Genomic DNA, 20,568 nt, shown 5'->3' with positions numbered 1-20,568 from the left:
AAGAGCTGACTCATTGGAAAAGACTGGAATATTGGAAAGACTGAGGGCAGGAGGAGAAGGGGCCGACAGAGGATGAGATGATTGGATGGCATCGGCTCAATGGACATGAGTTTGAACAAACTCCAGGAGATAGTAAAGGACAGGGAAGCCTGGCGTGCTGCAGTCCATGGGGTCTCAAAGAGTTGAACACGACTGAGCGACTGAACAACAACAAAAAGAACATGAATAGGAACAAGATAAAATGCTTCTCACTGTATAATGGCTCTTGCCAGTAAAAAGCCAGCGGTTATTTAGTAGAACACCCTCCCACCGCCCACTGCAATATGAGAGCAAAATAGCACAAATCTAGGCTGAATCTTGGATTGGTATCTTTTAAAACACTGTGAAAAGTTTATTAGCAAAGAGCATAAGAAAAAACCCTGAATGCAGCTTCAACAGAGACAACGACTACCTCATAAACATGTTCCACCAATGGTCCAACTCCCTCCTCCTTGTGAGGCTCCTCTTCTGGTTCCCAGTTCTGAATGGGCAGGACGATCTGCGGAGGGTGGGACACTCTGAAACATGGAACTTGACGTCAGTCGCTGGTGCTGGCACATGTAAACAATGTCTCACTCGTATGGAGTACATTAACAGCAGCGGCACAGAGTGACTGCCAATTTATTTGAATAGACATCATCCACAAGGAAAAAGTATTGAAAGTTCAACAGAATCACTAAAGGAGTAGGTAAGGGTCTGAGTGAGAGTGTTAGTCACTCAGTCGTGTCCGACTCTGTGTGACCCCATGGACTGTAGCCCACCAAGCCCTCTGTCCATGGACTTCTCCAGGCAAGAATAACTGGAGTGGGTTGCCATTCCCTTCTCCAGGAGATCTTCCCAACCCAGGGATTAAACCCCGGTCTCCTGCATTGTTGGCAGATTCTCAACCATCTGAGCCACCAGGGAAGCCTTCAAGGGTCTGAAACATCTCTTAATTAACTGATCTGGAACTCAGATTGACTTATTTTATAACATCTCCTTTCAGGCACTAGGGGGCAAAGCAGAGAACATTCCTGAACTGAGATGGATAATATCACATATACATAAATACACATCTATCCATAGATCCTGTGTAAATATAAGTGTGTATACACGATCTATAATCCGTGCTTTAAGTCATATCAAGAAATGGGACATTTTTGTGGATAAAAAAATCTAGAATTCTGTGGGCTATGTGAAATGTCCAGTTGTAACAAAATACTGTTTCTACTTCAGAGTAGAAAAGTGGCCACTTCTATATTTCTCCTTCTTAGATTTCTTTAGCTTTCCATGAATGCAGCCATACCTCTTATAGGGCCAGGCCCAGAGCCAACATAAAGCCTGATCAAGTTCTAGAGTTATTTTATATATTACTAAAGCATGAGACAGAGAGAGAAGGAGAGTTAAGTGGTGGAATCGTGTAAGTAGGTTATTAGCCAGGCTATTCTGTCCATGGGATTCTTCAGCCAAGAATACTAGAGAGGGTTGCCATGCCCTCCTCCAGGGGGTTTTCCTGACCCAGAGATTGAACCCACGTCTCTTATGTCTGCTACATCTGCATGTGGGTTCTTTACCACAAGTGCCACCTGAGAAGCCCTATTAATTGGATATACAGGTAGTTTTCCCTGCAGTTTACACCTAGAAAGTGAGCACTGTAGGAATGAAATACAGCACGTGGCGTTATTCCGTAGCAAAAGCTGACTGCAAACCAAATTGTTATTGTTTTATAATCTTAAAAATGATAATTCCCCCCAGACAATGCTTTCTAGCAGTTTTTAGGTAAAAGGTATCTTTCAAAGAATTCTTAGACCTTCAGCTAACTTCAGTAGAAAACATCTCTTTTGGCAATTAAAGTCTTAAATGCCCTTCTAAGAATACCCAGTAATTAGCACACCCTTTAGTAACTTCAAATGTTATCTTTTCTCTTCTTAGGGCAATATCTTTCTAAAGCAGAAAGCAAAATATATTGGGTTAAATTCTGACTGCAGGGCAAATAGTTTAAATTCTATTTGTCTCCATTTCTTTATCTGGAAAATTATGATAAAACTCTGGAATCTATACCACAAATGATTGGAAAATATGTCAACTGCTTGTTGGTCAAAGTCAATTATGCTGCATTGTCTTCTAGGGGTTGGTGGGACAAGCATATTTTTTAAGCTGACTACCCACAAAAATGTTTCTAAACTGTAAAGCCCTTTGCAGTCACCCTTCATATGCCATTATTAAATAAAAAGTGCAGAGCACAGCCTCCTGGGCTGATGCCTTAATAGTTTATACTTGTAGATCAATTTGTATTATGCCACACTCCCCTTTCTGATTGGATTTGATTAAACCAAGTGTCGATTGCATAAGAGACTCAGTGAGGAGAAGAGGAGAGAAGATGGCAGGATGCTTTCATCAGAGGACTGCCCAGAGAGCTTGGGCTCCCATTCCCAAGGGATCTTGACAACCTCACCACTCACATTTTCACTCAGCTCTCAGTTTAGCAACAGCTGATTCTAAAAGATCTACATCCATTGTGAGGCTCTAGGGAAACTTAATTTATTTTGGCATCAAGAAAAAAAATATGGAATAGAAGCTGAGCCCATTTTCTCTGAAAATTTTGTTTCTGTGTTCATCAATCCTATAGGACTGGTCATAAATTTCCTTGGACCAGAGAGTCATAAATATAGACCTTGGCAGGTACTGTGAAGACAATGTGCTCAAATCCCCTCAATGAAAGAAAAACTGATGTCCAGCAAAGTAGGGAGTTGGTTGCAGGTGAAGACGAGAGCTCAGATTCACTAAGCACTCTTCACTGTATTTCCAATATACTGTACGCTACAGGGGCCATTAAGTGGCAGTGGCTTTAGTAAATACAACTTAAAGAAACTTCCTGGTCCATTTGTGTAGCAAAATCAAATAGAAATCTATAAAGAAATATACAATCTATCACAGGGCACGGGAAAAATTAAAAACCTATGTCTCACAAAAATCAAGTTATCTACATTCTAAGACCCTTTCACATCTAGGGAAACCAAGGACAAAGAATAGCTCCCTAAAGATTCCCAACTAAATATGTGAAACATTGTTTATTGTTTTCAAAGTTGTTAAGAAGGTAGCAAGTGAGGAAGAAAAAAAGAGAATATGAGCAATTACCTAGCCTAGGATATACAGCCAGTGCAGTGATCGAACAACCCATCCAGAATGGTCCTCACATTCTGAGAGTGTTATTCCACGGAGACCCCTTGGTAATAAGACTGTGGTACTCAGTGGTAACACTGGACATGAGGAGGGCTTGTAAGAGGAGGTAAGGAATCCCACCTTTGATAAGTTAAAGTCTGTATGTTATCAGGGAGTTCAGATCTGATGATTTGGTAGTAAGCCCTATTTTCATAATCCCATTTCCAACCCCCATTAGTCCCAAATAACAAAGATTATCCTTTATTGTATGGAACAGCCTTATGCAGACCACAGTTATTCATGATTGCAGTCTCTCTTAACATAAACCCACTCAATCCTGATTAATATGTCAATGATACAATTTTGCTTTTAAGAATTTTAAAAAATTTAAGTATAATTGATTCACAATGTTGTGTCAGTTTCTGGTGTACAGGATAGTGATTCAGTTATACATATATGTGTGTATGTATATATATTTCCCCCTTCATGGATATCACAGCCTTGTCATAGCAAACGGGCTTGTGTAACTCAAAGAAGCTATGAGGCATGCTGTGCAGGGCCACCCAAGATGGATGGGTCATAGTGAAGAGTTCTGACAAAACGTGGTTCACTGGAGGAGGGAATGGCAAATCACTCCAATATTCTTGTTGGAGAACCCCATGGACAGGATGAAATGGCAAAAAGATATGACACTGAAAGATGAGTCCCCTAGATCAGAAGGTGTCCAGTATGCTACTAGGGAAGAGTGGAGGGCAATTACTAATAGCTCCAGAAAGAACCAAGAGACTGGGGCTAAAGCAGAAATGCCTCTCAGTTGTGGATGTGTCTGGTGGTGAAAGTAAAGTGCAATGCTGTAAAGAACAATATTGCATAGGAATCTGGAATATTAGGTCCATGAATCAAAGTAAATTGGACATAGTCAAGCAGAAGATTGAACATTGATATCTTATGAATCAGTGAACTAAAATGGACAGGAATGGGTGAATTTAATTCAGATGACTACTATATCTACTACTGTGGCAAAGAGAAGGGGAAAAAGTGGAAGCAGTGACAGATTTTATTTTCTTGTGCTCCAAAATCACTGTGGATGGTGACTGCAGCCATGAAATTAAAAGATGCTTGCTTTTTAATTGTGGTGCTGCAGAAGACTCTTCAGAATCCCTTGGACTACAAGATCAAACCAGTCAATCCTAAAGGAAATCAACCCTGAATATTCATTGGGAGGACTGATGCTAAAGCTGAAGCTCCAGTACTTTGGCCACATGATGTGAAGAGCTGACTCACTGGAAAAAACCCTGATGCTGGGAAAGTTTGAAGGAAAAAGAAGAAGGGAGTGGCAGAGGATGAGATGGTTAGATAGCATCACGGACTCAATGGACATGAATCTGAGCAAACTTCAGGAGATGTTGGAGGACAGAGGAGCCTGGCGAGCTACATACAGTTCGTAGGGTCACAAAGAGTCAGTAACTTAGCAACTGAACAATAGCAAATATATATTGCAATATATGTGTTTTTCATATTTTCCATCATAGCTTATTGCAAGATATTAAACATAATCTCCTGTGCTATACACTAGGACCTTGTTGTTTATCAAGGACATGATTTAACTACTCTTCGTGAGCTTAATACTGTGCATGTTGCTCTTATAGCCAAATTTACTTCTCTATAGTTGTATGCCAAATTAATCCTTTGTACCAACAAATGACATGTAAACCTGCTTAAAGACAATGTTGACATCTGGCTTTGAAACAAATGGGACAATTCTCAATACATTTTTTTTTCCATTTGAAGAAATAAATCCATTTGAGTTTATTCTTCAAATTATAAAAATGACAGTAAAATTTTAAAAAAGAATTTAATAATTAAAATACATTGGAATAAACACCATTGGCCAAAAATAAAACTAGATTTTCCTAAAGACTGAACATGGAAGATTTTCAACACATTAGCTGTTTGCTCCTTGAAAAATTAAACACTGGAACAAATATTATTGCCAAGTATTTGGAGGAAAGAGCTTTACTTAGAAAAATGGTTTCAAAAAACTTTAACACTATCTCAGAAAACAAACTGTGGTCAATTGTTGGATATTAATCTAGCAATGAAAATAACTGCATACACAGGAGAAACTGAATTTTAATTACCTGTTTTGATCATTGCTAAAGCAAATAGAAAGTTTAATTCCTTTGTAAATTAGAAACACTGGTATCATAAATGATGGCAGAAATATAATTAAAAATATTAATCTCTTTAAATGGATATGTGAGAATAAAAAAGTGAAGTCACTCAGTCATGTCTGACTCTTTGTGACTCCTTGGACAGTAGTCTACCAGGCTCCTCTGTCCATAGGATTTTCCAGGCAAGAGCAGTGGAGTGGGTTGCCATTTCCTTCTCCAGGGGGTCTTCCTGACCCAGGGATTGAACCTGGGTCTTCCATGTTGCAGGCAGACACTTTATCATCTGAGCTACCAGGGAGTTAAATTAAGCACTTAGCTTACTTGGACTAAAATACATTTTGGAATTAAGAAACAGTTTCAATTTATTTTGGGTTAGCAAAACAAAGATAAGCTAAGCTTAAAGAGATAAAATTTCATATACACTAGCTGTAAATTTTAAAAAGATATAAAAATAAGACAGTAAAAACAATGCTTGTGTTTTTTGTCTCTGTTTTTTTTATATAGTGTTTATCTCATCAGGAGATGGACAGCAGAATTAAATTAGACATGCACAAAAATGAAACATCTAGATTAGTTCCAAATATCTCTAAATCAAACAAGTCACTTCCCATGAGTCACCTCATGAGTTAAAAAAGAAATTACAAAGAAAACTGAGAAACATTTTGAGCTGATTTATAATGAACACCCAACATATCAAAATTTTGGTACGCTGCTAAAATAGTTTTAGAGGAAAATTTATAGCACTAAATGCTTATGTAAGAAAAACTTGAAGAAAGTCTTTAATTTTACATAGAGGAACTAGAAAAAGAAGAGAAAATCCAACTTAAAATGAACAGAAGGAAAAAAAATAATGACAAAAGAAGAAACCAATGGAATAGAAAACAAAAACAAAAGCAAAATAAATGAATAAAAAGGAAAGAAAAATCAATGAAACAAAAAAAAAACTAGTTCTTTGAAAAGATCGCCAAACACTAGTGAGATTGATAAGAGAAAAATATAGGGAATAGAGGTTACAAATTGCCAATATTAGAAATAATGAAGGGACACTATTAGAGGTCCTACATACACTTAAAGGACAATGAGAGAAAATTATGTCAAAATGTATAACAACTTAGATGACAAATTCCTTGAATTACTACCAAAATGTACTAAAGTAGAAATAGATAATATGAATAGTCTTATATCTAAGGATGAAATGGAATTGTTAAAAAAAACCTTCCTACAAAAACAAATCCCCTCCTAAAAAAAAAAAAACACCCAAGCCCAAAACTCCAGTCTCAGATGATTTCACTGGTGAATCTTACTATATATTTAAGTTAGAAATAATACCAAGTCTACACACAGTCTTTCAGAAAAAAGAAAAGATGGGTGAATACTTCCATCTCATTTTAAGGAGCTAGCATCCTCCTAACACCAAAATCAGAACAAAAATTGGGTGAAAAGAAAACAACAGATCAATATTTCCCATGAACATGTATGCAAAAGTCACTATCAAAATTTTAGCAAGTTAAATCCCACAGTGTATAAAAAAGATAATCATCATGCTTAAGTGTGCTTCTTGCTCAGAGTGCAGTTTTGGTTTAAAATTCAGAAACAAAAATTAACCAAGTCACCACTTTACTGGGCAAAAAGGGAGAAATCATTTAACTTATCCTGCTTCTGCAGACAAAAATAATAGAAGCCCTGTGTTTGGTAGTTCCCCAGACTTCCTCTTCATAGGCACAGAAAACACATTTGACAAAACTGAATACACATTCATGTCAGAAACTGTTAAGACAACTAGGAAGAAGGGAACATTCTCAACCTAATAAAGGCATCTATAAAAACTCTGCAGCTAACATCAGACCTAATGGTAAAAGACTGAATATTTTCTCCTTAAGATCAAATCAGGGTTTCTCAACAAGGCACAGTTTTACATTTTACTTTTACCTCTTCTACTCAGTTTTGCACTGGCAGTCTCTACTGGCAGTAAGAGAAGAAAAAGAAATAAAAGGCATAACTACATAGCAAACTAAAGAACCTCTTGAAGGTGAAAGAGGAGAGTGAAAAGGCTGGCTTAAAACTCAACATTCAAAAAATGAAGATCATGGCACCTGGTCCTATCACTTCATGACAAATAGATGGGGAAACAATGGAAAAACAATGGAAACAGTGTCAGACTTTATTTTCTCGGGCTCCAAAATCACTGTGGATGGTGACAGCAGCCAAGAAATTAAAAGATGCTTGCTCCTTGGAAGAAAAGCTATGATAAACCTAGACAGTGTATTAAAAAGCAGAGACAAGAGATATCAGTTTGCTGACAAAGGTCCATATAGTCAAAGCTATGGTTTTTCCAGTGGTCATGTATGGATGTGAGACTTGGACCATAAAGAAGGATGAGGGCCAAAGAATTGATGCTTTTGAACTGTGGTGTTAGAGAAGACTCTTGAGAGTCCCTTGGACTGCAAGGAGGTCAAACCAGTCAATCCTAAAGGAAATCATTCCTGAATATTCATTGAAGGGACTGATACTGAAGCTGAAGCTCCAATACTTTGGCCACCTGATGTGAAGAGCTGATTAATTGGAAAAGACCCTGATGCTGGGAAAGGAGTAGGAGGGAAAGGAGCCATCCTGATTGAAGGAAGGCGGAGAAGTGGATGACAGAGGATGAGATGGTTGGATGGCATTACCAACTCAATGGACATGACTTTGAGCAAGCTCTGGGAGATGGTGAAGGAAAGGGAAGCCTGGCATGCTGCCATCCGTGGGGGTGCAAAGAGTCAGACACAACTGAAAGACTGCACTGAACGGAACACAGCAAATGGTTTAACCTTGCCACAAAGAGGTCTGGTCTTTGCCCTCAACTTCTGAGAGATAAGCTCTCAAAATTTTATGCCTGAGAGAAGGAATATCTTTGCTTTTGGCAGGAGCATGGGGTGCGGGGAGGTCACACTGGATATTCTAAACACATAATTTTCAGAGTTGCTCACATCAGGAAGACCGGCTCGATCACATCACGATGGGAGGCTCAGTCATCCTGGAGACTGAGATCAATTAAGTGTGCATAACCAATTAATATAGTGTGTATAATCCACACTACACTACCATGTACAAAATAGAAAACTAAGGAGAATCTACTATGTAACACAGGGAACTCAATCTATTCAGTGCTCTGCTGCTGCTGCTGCTGCTGCTAAGTCACTTCAGTCGTGTCTGACTCTGTGCGACCCCATAGATGGCAGCCCATCAGGCTCTGCCATCCCTGGGATTCTCCAGGCAAGAACACTGGAGTGGATTGCCATTCCCTTCTCCAATGCATGGAAGTGAGAAGGGAAAGTGAAGTCACTCAGTCGTGTCTGACTCTTTGCGACCCCATGGACTGCAGCCTTCCAGGCTCCTCTGTCCATGGGATTTTCCAGGCAAGAGTATTGGAGTGGGGTGCCATTGCCTTCTCCAATTCAGTGATCTACGATGACCTAAATGGGAAGGAAATTCCAAAAGGAGGAAATAAATGTATATGTATGGCCGATTCACTTTGCTTCACAGCAGAAACTGACACAACAGTGCAAAGCAATTATACTACAAATAAATAAATAAAAATTTTACCAAAAAATTTAAGTGGTCAGTCAGTCAGTCAACCATGCCTATCTTATGGAGCACCGTCCTCCAAACAACCCACAACTGAACACTGAGGCCTGAGTGAGTTTCTCTGGTTACAGCGTACTGTTACATATCAATACCAGGAAAGTGACCCATCCTGCCTCTGCAGACGAGAATAATAGAAGCCCTGTGTTTGGTACTTCCCCAGACTTCAACTATGCACTTTTGGCCCCTGGCTGATTGTAATCTGTATCTTCTCCCTGTGATAAACTGTTCCCATGAGTATAATAGCTGTCAGAGTTTGGGGTGTTCTTCTAAATGAATTATTGAACCTGTGGGTGGATGGGAACCAACCAAATCTGCAGTTCATGTCAGAGGCAAGGGTGATCTCTGCTTTCTAATTTTGTATCTGGTTAAACTTTTGAACATACAGATTAGAAAGGAAGAAATAAAACTGTCTTTATTCACAAATCATATGACAATTCTGTATAAAATCCTAGGGAATCGTCAAACAAAACGCTTCTAAATGGTTTAGTGAGTGAGTTCACCAAGATCTCAGAATACACTACTGCATTTCAAGACATGTTGTCTATGTATACACATGGCTCCATGAGACAGAATAGGAGGTACAGACAGAGACTGTCAGATGGACAACAGATTGTTTAACAAAGAAAGTGAAAGTCACTCAGTAACGTCTGACTCTGCAATCCTATGGACTGTAGCCAGCCAGGCTCCTCTGTCAATGGGATTCTCCAGGCCAGAATATTGGAGTGGGTAGCCGTTACCTTCTCCAGGGGATCTTCCCAACCCAGGGATCAAACCCAGATCTTCCACATTGCAGGCACATTCTTTACTGTCTGAGTCACCAGAGAAGTCCAAGAATACTGGAGTGGGTAGCCTAGTCCTTCTCCAGCGGATCTTCCTGACCAAGGAATTGAAACGGGGTCTCCTGCAATGCAGGCAGATTCTTTACCAGCTGAGCTACCAGGGAAGCTTTTGTTCAACAAAGGTGCCAAGTAATTCAATGGGGGAAAGGATAGTCTTGAACAAATGGCACAACAAGTGGATATTTGCATGCAAAAGTGAACCTTAGCCCTAACCTCACTCCAGATATAAAAAGTAGCTTAGAAGGAATCATAGACCAAAATGTATAAAACTATGAAACTTATAGAAGAAAACACAGGAGAAAATCTTGTGACTTTGGATAAAGCAAAGATTTACATAGGACACAAAGACCAAAAACTGTAAAATGTTTAAAAGTTGGATTTCATCAGAATGTAAAATGTTTGCTCTTTGAACATCACTGTTAAGAAAGGGACAAGCCAGACCATGAACTGGGAGAGAATATTTGTAGGACACTGCTCTGATAAGTGATTTTGTATCCGTAATGTGTAAGGACCTTTACAACTTTACAGTAGGAGAGAAAGCTCAGTAATAAATGGGTAAATGGGTGAAAATTGTAAAAGACACTTTACAAAAAAAGGGGGATATGGATGGCAAGTAACCAGTGAAAAGATGCTCAGTATCATTAGTCATAAGAAAATATTAATTAAAGCCTCAGTGAGATACTTGCATTGACACACCAAAATGGCTAAAAACAAATAAACCAATCTCAAGCACACTCTGGCAACCATACAGACCAGCTGGAACTTCTGTGCTTTGCTGGTGGAAATGCAAAATAGAAATGGTACAGCCACTTTGAAAAACAGTTCAGCAGTTTCTATAAAGTTAAACACACACTTGCCATATGAGTCAGTACCACCATTTGTGAAAACAAGTGCCCCAAGACCCATATGTGAATGCCTATAGCAGACTTAGTATTAATAGCCCCAAACAGGAAACAGCCCAAATGTTCACCAACTGGTGAATGGATGAACGATGTATAGGAAGTCCAGATAGTGGAATACCTCTCAGAAAAAGAACTGCAGAACACTGATTTTCTTAAAAAAAAAAAAAAATATATATATATATATATATACATGTAAGAACATGGAATTTTTTTTCAAATGCATTATGCTAAGTGAAAGAAGTCAGTCTCAAAAGGTTACATTCTATATGAGTATATTTATATGACTTTCTAGAAATAGAGTCACAGAAAATAGATTAAGGTTGCCAGAGCCTGGGAGTGGGGGAAGGATTGCCTAAAAAGTACATGAAGAAACTATTTCGGGTTTTGGAACTGTTTTATAGTGAATGCTCTTGTGGTGCCATAACTCTTCAAACTGCTGCTCCTGCTAAGTCGCTTCAGTCGTGTCCGACTCTGTGCGACTCCATAGACGGCAGCCCACCAGGCTCCCCCGTCCCTGGGATTCTCCAGGCAAGAACACTGGAGTGGGTTGCCATTTCCATCTCCAATGCATGAAGGTGAAAAGAGAAAGTGAAGTCGTTCAGTCATGTCCGACTCTTAGCGACCCCATGGACTGCAGCCTACCAGGCTCCTCCACCCATGGGATTTTCCAGGCACGAATTCTGGAGTGGGGTGCCATTGCCTTCTCCGACTCTTCAAACTAGATACCTAAAAAAGGGTGAATTTTACTTTATATAATGTATATTTCAGTAAACTCGACTTAAAAAATATCGCAAACCCCAGAGACTGTAAAAAGACATTTGCAGTATGTGTAACTAATAAAGAAATAGTGTCTCATCTCTAGAATATGAAAGAACACCTATGAACTAATAAAAAGTCAAGTCTCTTAATAGAAATAGGTGTAAAAGAATGAACAGAAATTTCCTGATAGGAAGAATAAAAGTTAACAAACATTAAAAAGCAAGCAAACATAAAAAAGCTGCTTAATCTCATTTAGAAATCAAGGAATAGCCAATGAAACCTTCAGTTGAATACTATTTCCTATCCGTCAGATTGGCTCAAAATGTAAAACTAAGTCATTCTGAAAGCTAGTTAATGAGGAGCAATGGAAATGTCAATCCACTTCTTTCAGGGCTGTAATCTGGTAGAACTACTTTGGAAAACAATTTGGTATTCTCAGTAAAGTTAAATAGTATATACTCTCTGATCCTGAAATTCCACCTCTAAGCATATACCTTTCTGACATTCTGCCATGAGTGTACTTGAAGATACATATAATAGTAGATAACTAATGAAAACCTACTATACAGCATGGGGGGAAAAAAAGAAGGTTCAGTCTGTTTGTAGGGAATATTTTAAGTTAACCTTAAAATGCATTCCAACATACAATAGGTGCAGACAAATACTTTTTGATTCCACTTACAAAAGGTACCTGGAGTAGTCAAATTCATAGAGTTGCAGGGTGCATTGATGGATGCCAGGGGCCAGGATTGGGAGGGATGAGGTGTGGGGATGAGGAATGGGGATTTACTGTTTAATGGGGACAGAGTTTCAGCTTAGGAAAGTGAAAATTTTAGGAGATGGATGATGGTGAGAGTTGTACAACAATGTGAATGTACTTAGTGTCCCTGAGCTGTACAGTTAAATATGGTTAAAATAGTATGTTTTATATTCTGTGATTTTTTCCACAAAAAAATTAAAAACATTTGTAAAAAGCAAAAATACAACCCCCAAAGTAGAATAAATACACGTTAAATTATAGCTTTATAATAGCTTTATAATGCTATATTCTTCTGCAATTAAAATGAATGAACTAGAGGCACATGCATTAAAGTGAGCAAATGTCACAAACATTCACTTGCATGAAAAGAAATCACAGATGCACACACAAAATTTGTGCAGACAAGGTTCAAAAACTTCTCTCTCATAGGCTGTAGATCACCATTATTTTAAAAACATGTAGCTGGACATAAGCTGCCTGTATTTACACTCCAGCTGCTCACTTCCTAGCTGGGTAACCTTCAACTCCCTACACCAAAATGTCCTCACTTGCACAGTGAGTGTACTAGTACATATTAAGAGATGCTAGCATGCTAGGGTAGCGTGTGAAAGGATCCACAAATGAAGGCATTTTTATCATTCCCTAACCCACTAGGCAGAACCTCAGTGGTGCCAGGATGGCATACAGGAACCCCCACCCCTACCCTGCTGCCATTGAGCACCTGGGGCAGAAGAAAAGAGGGCACAACGACAGTGGCTTTGAGTACAGAAATCTACAGTTGGCGTCATGGAGGAGTGTGAACTCCTAGGTCTCAGGACCTATGAAAAAGGAAGGGGAACTGAGATTTCTGGAGCCCCAGGGACAGTTCAGCCTAAAATACCAGTTGACATTTGTAGCTAAGTCCTTGATGGTTCTGATAAAACAAGAATTAGAATAAAATCAATCAAGTCCACACTTGGTACAAGATAAGAACTACATGTAGTCCATTTCCGATTTCTTTTCCCCCCAGGCACAGATTTCCCAGATGGTATTTATTCCAAGCCTTTTGCTTGACCACTTTCTTCCTGTCTCTCAACTGATTGCTTATTGGCAACTTCTTCAAAGAGTGGGGCAGGGGGAAAAAAGACACAAAGGGTGGAGCCCATCAACCCTCACATCTAAGACTTAGCCATTTCTTAAACTCAAGATGTGATATGGTGAGGCTGAATTTTCATATTGCCAAAATAACTACTGGAGAAGTGAGACTTTCAGGCAATCACGTTGCCTATTTTATTTGGCTTCTTATCACTAGCTTTTATAGTTTGAATACTGAACTATCAGTTTGTGGGGTACGGGGGTAAAGTTATCTCAGGGTTGACTCCACTTTCCAATGGAAAGCTACTGATGGGTTGAAAAGAATGAAACTTTATAACCAAAGGGAATCGTCATCTCTAATACATTAGGAAAATTCCATATTGTTTTTACTAGTATTTTATCATAACTCATATACAGAAAGCTATTATTAAAATATAATTACTATAATATCTTGTTTATTACTTACCCTCTTATTTCTACTTGAGCTACAGCAGTGATGTTGATTTGCAGGCTCACAAAATTGCTGTCTGGGTTGTCCTTGTTGGAACTAAAACAGTGACAAATGATTTAAATATATTTTCTCAGACGTGTTAACTACACGATCATAAAAAACCTTTTATATATCGAAGGAGCACCATGCTTTACCAATATGATCATTTGGAAAACAAAGGCATATCCATTCTACAAAATCATAACCATTTGTAAATGGAAACACTAAGATCCTCTATGATCAAAAGTAATAACTTTAGAAAGTCATAACTTTCGAAGATGAGACACCTTATCTGAAAACGTAACAGATTTCTAGAGAAGCCAACACTTCTTCCTTTCAACAACTAAGCCCAAAAGGCAGTGAGCTGAGTTCATTGTCCAGCTTCTACAAGGAACACATTCCTTAACTTCTCTGTGTACCAAGTTCATTGCCCATCAAATGGGAAAGGACAGCACAGTCAACTCCTGATTTTCCAAGCTAATGAAAGGGGACCTGGCATGAATAAGCCAAGAGCAGCACAGAATGGGAAAAGCATTTCTATTTGGCTCTGGAATACATCATACCATACATTGTTTTGGCAGCAAATTTATCTTCCTTATGGTTTATTTTTTTGTGTAATATTAAAATAAGTGAACTTTACTGCACACTCACTGGCTACCTAAGATGAGAGGTGAGGAGTGAATTAGAAGCATGGCCAATGGTGTGAAGAAGCAAAACCCAAGGAAGCTGGGCAGTTAGGAGACAAAATAGATGTTCACCAAGTACATCAAGACACTCAAGATAGAAGATCCATGTTTAATAATAGTTCTTTGAACAGTGGCAAAGTTATTTTTAAGTTTTCTGTTTCTTTCTCTCAAGCAAATATAAATAGATATAAAATTTAACTTAAAAAATGCATGTATTAAGCAACCGTTGCTGTAAAGAAACTACGTGGTCTCTTAAAAGGCTGGGCCAGTAGGTGGGCTTCTGATGCAGCCGCCATTTGCGTTCATTGTCTTCCTGGGCTGTCATTGAAGTCACCCTAATACCCCAAAAGCTCATGCAGCTCTTAGCAAACAGCAAACCAGGATGTGACACCATTGCTAGCAGGTCATGTTTATATTCAGGTCTCATTAAGAAGAGAAAGCGTCCCCGTTTTTCATCATCAAATCTCATGCAGATGCAATGAACAAGCTCTCATACTGATGATGGTAATGGGGCATGTCCTGACTAGCTTTTGAAGCTTTCCAAATGTGGGAGCTGAAAAAGATATGATAAAGTCTACTTTCAAAGCAGGAGGAGACAGGATTGTTCCCACAACGCTTTTGAAAAGTCCTGTTCGATTGTATACACTGATAAGGCAACTTAAATGGCAAACACACATAAAAGATATAAACAGGCAAATGTCAGGCTCATTTCCTGCAAATGGGTATCACTGCTAAGCTTGTGACAGGCTAGAGGGACTTGTTCACCAAAGTTTGAACCCCAATTTCCAGGCCACTTTATTATTATCACATCTGGGGAGGATCAACCAACTAAAAAGTTTTTTGTGTTTTTTTTTTTTAAAGTCAGGATTCTGACTTACCACTAAGAAGTCATTAAGTAATTCCACTTGTTACAGACTTTGCGGTTCCAAGTGCATAACAGGGAACGCTGCTGTTTGGAAGGTTAAATCTGATTGTTTCACATTTTAACTCAGACCTTGTTTCTAGTTTCTAGGCCACTACTGCTTTACAACAGTAGAAATTAGAATTATGAAAAAAAAGTTTCATTTAAGTTATCCTATAATTCTATTGTATTTTGCTTCCAAGTAGTTTAAATGAAAACAGTTTTCATGGCAGCATCCTAAAAATACAAATAGATGACAAGTATTAAATTTTCTTGGGACAGGAGTCTAATACGAGGCTTACAGAGGCTGTTTTGAAAAGTTGCAATAGCAGTGGTGGGATCAGAGGCTGGACCTGGATGGCTGATTTAAATCATCCTCCACACACATGCCTGCTGGCACCAGTGGTGGCGTCAGCAACCAGCAGGGTCAGCAAATCTCCTGGTAAGAAAGACGCCAGGCCAGATATATAACTTAGAGGCATCTTTCACCTCTTTCCTGGAAGGAATGAACCCTCCCTCACTAACACCGCTGCTCCATTCAAACAAGCAATTCATCACTGGCCTGGATGTTCAACTATTTATACCTTCGGTGCTAGCTCTCAAGGAATGATGAATTTCCTCTCCATGGCTATAGCCTATGTCAGGAACCAAGGATAAACATGTCTTTCACTTATTACTCTGATGCTATTTTCTTCTTCCTTCTTGTTTCCTATTTCTATTTTCTAACATTCCCTCTATGCATTCTGTCGGCAAAACAATACAATGTTCATTTCACCATTACCAGGATCAGCTTCAAGGATGGTCATAAAGATCTGTTTGCCTGTGGGAATCACAAACTGAGAGCTGCTCTAAACAGGGAGGAAGATGTTTACATGTCACACAGAGCTGGGGCATGGAGAGACCAGTTAATGCAAACATTTGGTGACACAAAATATTTAAAGTTTATTAATTTACACAGCCCTCTTCTCTTTGGGGTTCTATTTGTGGAAAGAGGTATTAAATGTGGGTACCCCTGGTCAATATGGTCAAAAGCTTGAGTTCAGACTTCAGAGCACTTGGTTTAATTTATTTTTGGTTTAAGCTGAATACAAACCATCCATTAAACACTTATTTATGTTGTTGGAGTCCGCCAGCAAAGCATGCAGATAAATGCTCCCTACTCACATACTAGTGTATTTAAGTATTAAAAGTATTCTCAAATACTTTTATTTCTATAACATATGATTTTGGAATTTGATGGCTACTAAAAGCTTTTGCCTCTCTAGTTATTTCTGCATTTTCAGAATAATGTTAAAATAATCATGAGTTTCTATAGCATATAAGGATGGAATATAATCATGGACTGTTCTTTTAGATGAAGAGGGATGTTTAAAATGTGACCATTTCTATTTTCCATCAAATTCGGCACTTCCTCACTGAATTCATCATTTAAAAATATATTTATTTATTTGGCTGCAATGGGTTTTAGTTGCAGCACTCAGAATCATCCATTTTAGTTGCATCATGTGGGATCTAGTTCCCTGACCAGGGACTGAACCTGGGCCCCCCTGCACTGGGAGCGAGGAATTTTAGCCACTGGACCACCAGGGAAATCCCTGGATTCATTATTTGAATGGTTATCTATAGGACGGCTTGGGGGAAGGCATTAACAGTATTTATTATTCAGTGCTCTTTGTTCCTTGATTGAACTACTAGTTACATCCATTCTATTATTCGAAACTACAATCAAGAGTGAGAAGCAAACATCAGGAATTTGCTTTGCATATTTATACCAGATTTTAAATGCTGTGATTTTTATAAGTTAGGAATCTTTTTCTGGAGTGATACAAAGCTTCATGCTACTGTAGGATCAGTGTCACAGACAATGATGGTGAGAAACATATTATTGTCTGGAGTGATGGTGGTCCTTCCTTATGCAGTTCTTTACCCTTTCCTTTTTCCCCCTGAAAACTTAGACATATAAACAGGCGGTTTCCCAAATAAGAATATTTAGAACCACCTGAACCTTTTGAAAAATATACATCTATGTAGATACAAAGAAGTGATTTTACTGTCACTCCACAGCCTGCAGAATGGATCTCTTCTTCAAAAGCAAAAAAAATAAAAAGGAAAGAAAGAAAGAACTGGAATAACAGAAACAAAGGAAAATGGCCTGTGAACATCTGGGTTCTAATTTTAGAAGACCTGTTAAGGTGAAGGAGCATTCATTTCACCATGGATCTCATTAATACTGAACACTGACAATAATTTATGCATATAAAGGTCTCACCTTCTGATTTGAAGATCGAAGTTAATACTCATGTTTGTTTTCTCAAGACGTGGAACTGTAAATCGGAGGCCCAGAGAAGACTAAAAAAAATCACAAGACATTAAGTTTATTACATGAAGAAAGTGAAAGAAAGTGAAGTCGCTCAGTTGTGTCCGACTCTTTGCAACCCCATGGACTGTAGCCTACCAGGCTCCTCTGTCCATGGGATTTTCCAGGCAATAGTACTGGAGTGGATTGCCATTTCCTTCTCCAGGGGATCTTCCCAAACCAGGGATTGAACCCGGGTCTCCCGTATTGTAGGCAGACACTTGACCGTCTGAGCCACCAGGGAAGATTTATTACATGAAAGGAACGTTATATACAGCTTAAGAATCTTTTTATGTCATCCCTGCAAATCCCCATCCTAGACTGCTGTTGCTTCTACCCTGGGGTAGCTGAGACTTCAGGGCCCAGGCCATGCAGGGCTGTGCTGTGCTTAGTCGCTCTGTCATGTCCAACTCATTGTGACCCCAGGGACTGTAGTCTGCCAGGCTCCTCTGTCTATGGGATTCTCTGGGCAAGAATACTGGAGTGGGTTGCCATGCCCTCCTCCAGGGGATCTTCCCAACCCAGGGATCAAACCAAGGTCTCCCACATTGCAGGCAGATTCTTTACCATCTGAGCCACAGAGGAAGTCCAAGAATACTGGAGCAGGTAGCCTATCCCTTCTCCAGGGGATCTTCCCCACCCAGGAATTGAACTGGGATCTCCTGCATTGCAGGCAGATTCTTTACCAGCTGAGCTGCCAGGGAAGTCCCTCCAGGGCATGGAAGTGCCTATATATTGTCCCTTTTTCCATTTAGCCTCTTATCTCTCTTTTCCTGCCACCTTCTTTATGTGCTAAATTAAAACAACCTAAATATATGAGAAGAGATTGATTTAGAATACTGTGGTGATTCCGTCTGATGGAAATTCATGTCATCATTGAACGTATAACTGTGAAGCCTATGCAATGTAGAAAATGCTTCTAATGTAATGATGATCAATAAAGAAAAAAAGTTACAAACTTGTGTGTATCATGTGTTTCAGCTACAGTTTTAAAAGGCTGCCAGTGGAAAAATTAATGTATGGGAGTGAAGATGTCTTGTTAGAAAATACCAGGATAATATGTTACAGTTAAAGTTGTAAGTGTATGGATTATATTTTCCACCTTTCTTTTCCAAAGCTTTAAAACTGTCCTTATTATTTTTACAGTTTGAAAACAGATTTTTAAAAACCTGAAGAAAAATGAATCCAATGATAATATAAAAAGGAAGTAAAAAATAAAAGCTAAGACATATATTACTTACTCTCCCATGAACTTCTGAGTGCAAGTCGAAGTCTATAAGCCTTACATGCAAAGTCTCACAAAGTCACAGCAACCACACTACAAAATAGGTGCCTTGATTGTTGACATTTTACTGTCCATAGCCATCCGAGGATTCAGGAGATTAAGTGTCTTGTTCCAGGTGTAGAGCAAATGAACTCTAAAGTTGGAACTGAAATTGCTACAAGCCAACTCAAGAACCTGAAACTCACAGCCACTACACTGTGAGAATCAAACCAGCAATAAAAACTCATGTTGTTATGAACCAGTAATAATATGAGCTAGTAAATCATCATTTTTTATCACAAATTATCATGATTTCATTAGCCTGTGCTGAATGACCTGCAAGTCAGGTATGCCCTGGTGTGTTAGTCACTCAGTCATGTCCAACTCTTTGCAACCCCATGGACCATAGCCCACCAGGCTCCTCTGTCCATGGGATTCTGAAGGTAAAAATACTGCAGTGGGTTGCCATTCCCTTCTCCAGGGGATCTTCCTGACCCAGGGATCACACCTGGGTCTCCTGCCTTGCAGGCAGATTCTTTACCCTCTGAGCCACCAGGGAAGCCCTAACTGCCCTGGTGGCTTTACATCACATCACTGATTACTCCAAATATTCCTACAATAGGGATTCACCCACTTCAATTTGACTTGCCCAAGGGATCATTGTTTGTCACTGAAGAAACTGGGACTTAAACCCAGGTGTCCCTAATTATTAAACCTATGGATCCTTATGCCCCAACCAGGATGAATTCCTTTAAAATTCCAGATGTGCAATTTTCTATCAGACCTCTAGGACTTTGCACATATTCTTCTCTCTTCTTTAGAAACTTTTAAAGTCTTTGCCTGTGCCTCCTACTTGGAGAACTACTAATGCTTCGAAGTTCAGGACACAAGATCCCCCTGCAGCACATCCTCCAATCTTCCAGGCCAAGTCAGGCAGAAACATTCTCTTTATTCTTTGTCTCCTTCTTTGGTACTTTCCCAGGACTCAACCTATGGTATTGAAAATTTTTAAGTTTCTTTTTAAAAATTATTTACTGCTTCACTGTGGCATGAGGGATCATTTGTTGAGGCATGCGGACTCTTAGCTGTGGCATGTAGAATCTAGCTCCCTGACCAGGGATCAAATCCGGGGCCCTACATTGGGAGCGTGGGATCTTAGCCACTGGACTACCAGGGAAGTCCTCAAATTTTAAGTTTCTTATCAAGTGGGGATTATGCATTTTTTCTTGATATTATCAGACTCTAGTTTAATACCAGGCATATAGAAGGGGTGTAATTAAAAATGGTTGACAGAATGGTGAAAAAGTGTGCTTTTGTTTGCACACTTCCAGTGGTGGGTGCTTACTGTATTGTGGTGAGGCCTGTTTGATGTTGGTCTTTTATTATACAACACAAGATGAAGATACAATGAAGATGTGACAATTTCATACTGATAAGAGACACATATCATCTTAACTAGAACCAAAAGTCACATCTCTGGGCATTGACTGTAAAGAGTCTTTGTTGAGCTACTATTTTTTTTTTTTTTTATTCTACTTGAGAAGCTTTAAGAATTT

The 20,568-nt window shown here is 39.1% G+C and overlaps 1 protein-coding gene across 1 annotated transcript in view; it reads right to left on the bottom strand.

Moving 5' to 3' along the window:
- ITGA8 (integrin subunit alpha 8) overlaps positions 1-20,568 on the bottom strand; it is a 188,970-nt gene that overhangs the window by 50,744 nt on the left and 117,658 nt on the right. The window contains exons 22-24 of the mRNA XM_005910374.3: positions 17,662-17,741; positions 13,782-13,862; positions 452-557 (exon numbers count right to left, since the gene is read on the bottom strand). Coding sequence (XP_005910436.2) covers positions 452-557; positions 13,782-13,862; positions 17,662-17,741 — 267 coding nt within the window. The remainder of the gene's footprint in view (positions 1-451; positions 558-13,781; positions 13,863-17,661; positions 17,742-20,568) is intronic.

The sequence above is a fragment of the Bos mutus genome, chromosome 13 (genome assembly GCF_027580195.1).
Source record: "Bos mutus isolate GX-2022 chromosome 13, NWIPB_WYAK_1.1, whole genome shotgun sequence".
Classification (NCBI taxonomy): Eukaryota; Metazoa; Chordata; class Mammalia; order Artiodactyla; family Bovidae; genus Bos; species Bos mutus.
Note: the sequence above shows the minus strand (reverse complement) of the source record. Positions and strands in the feature narration are given on the sequence as shown.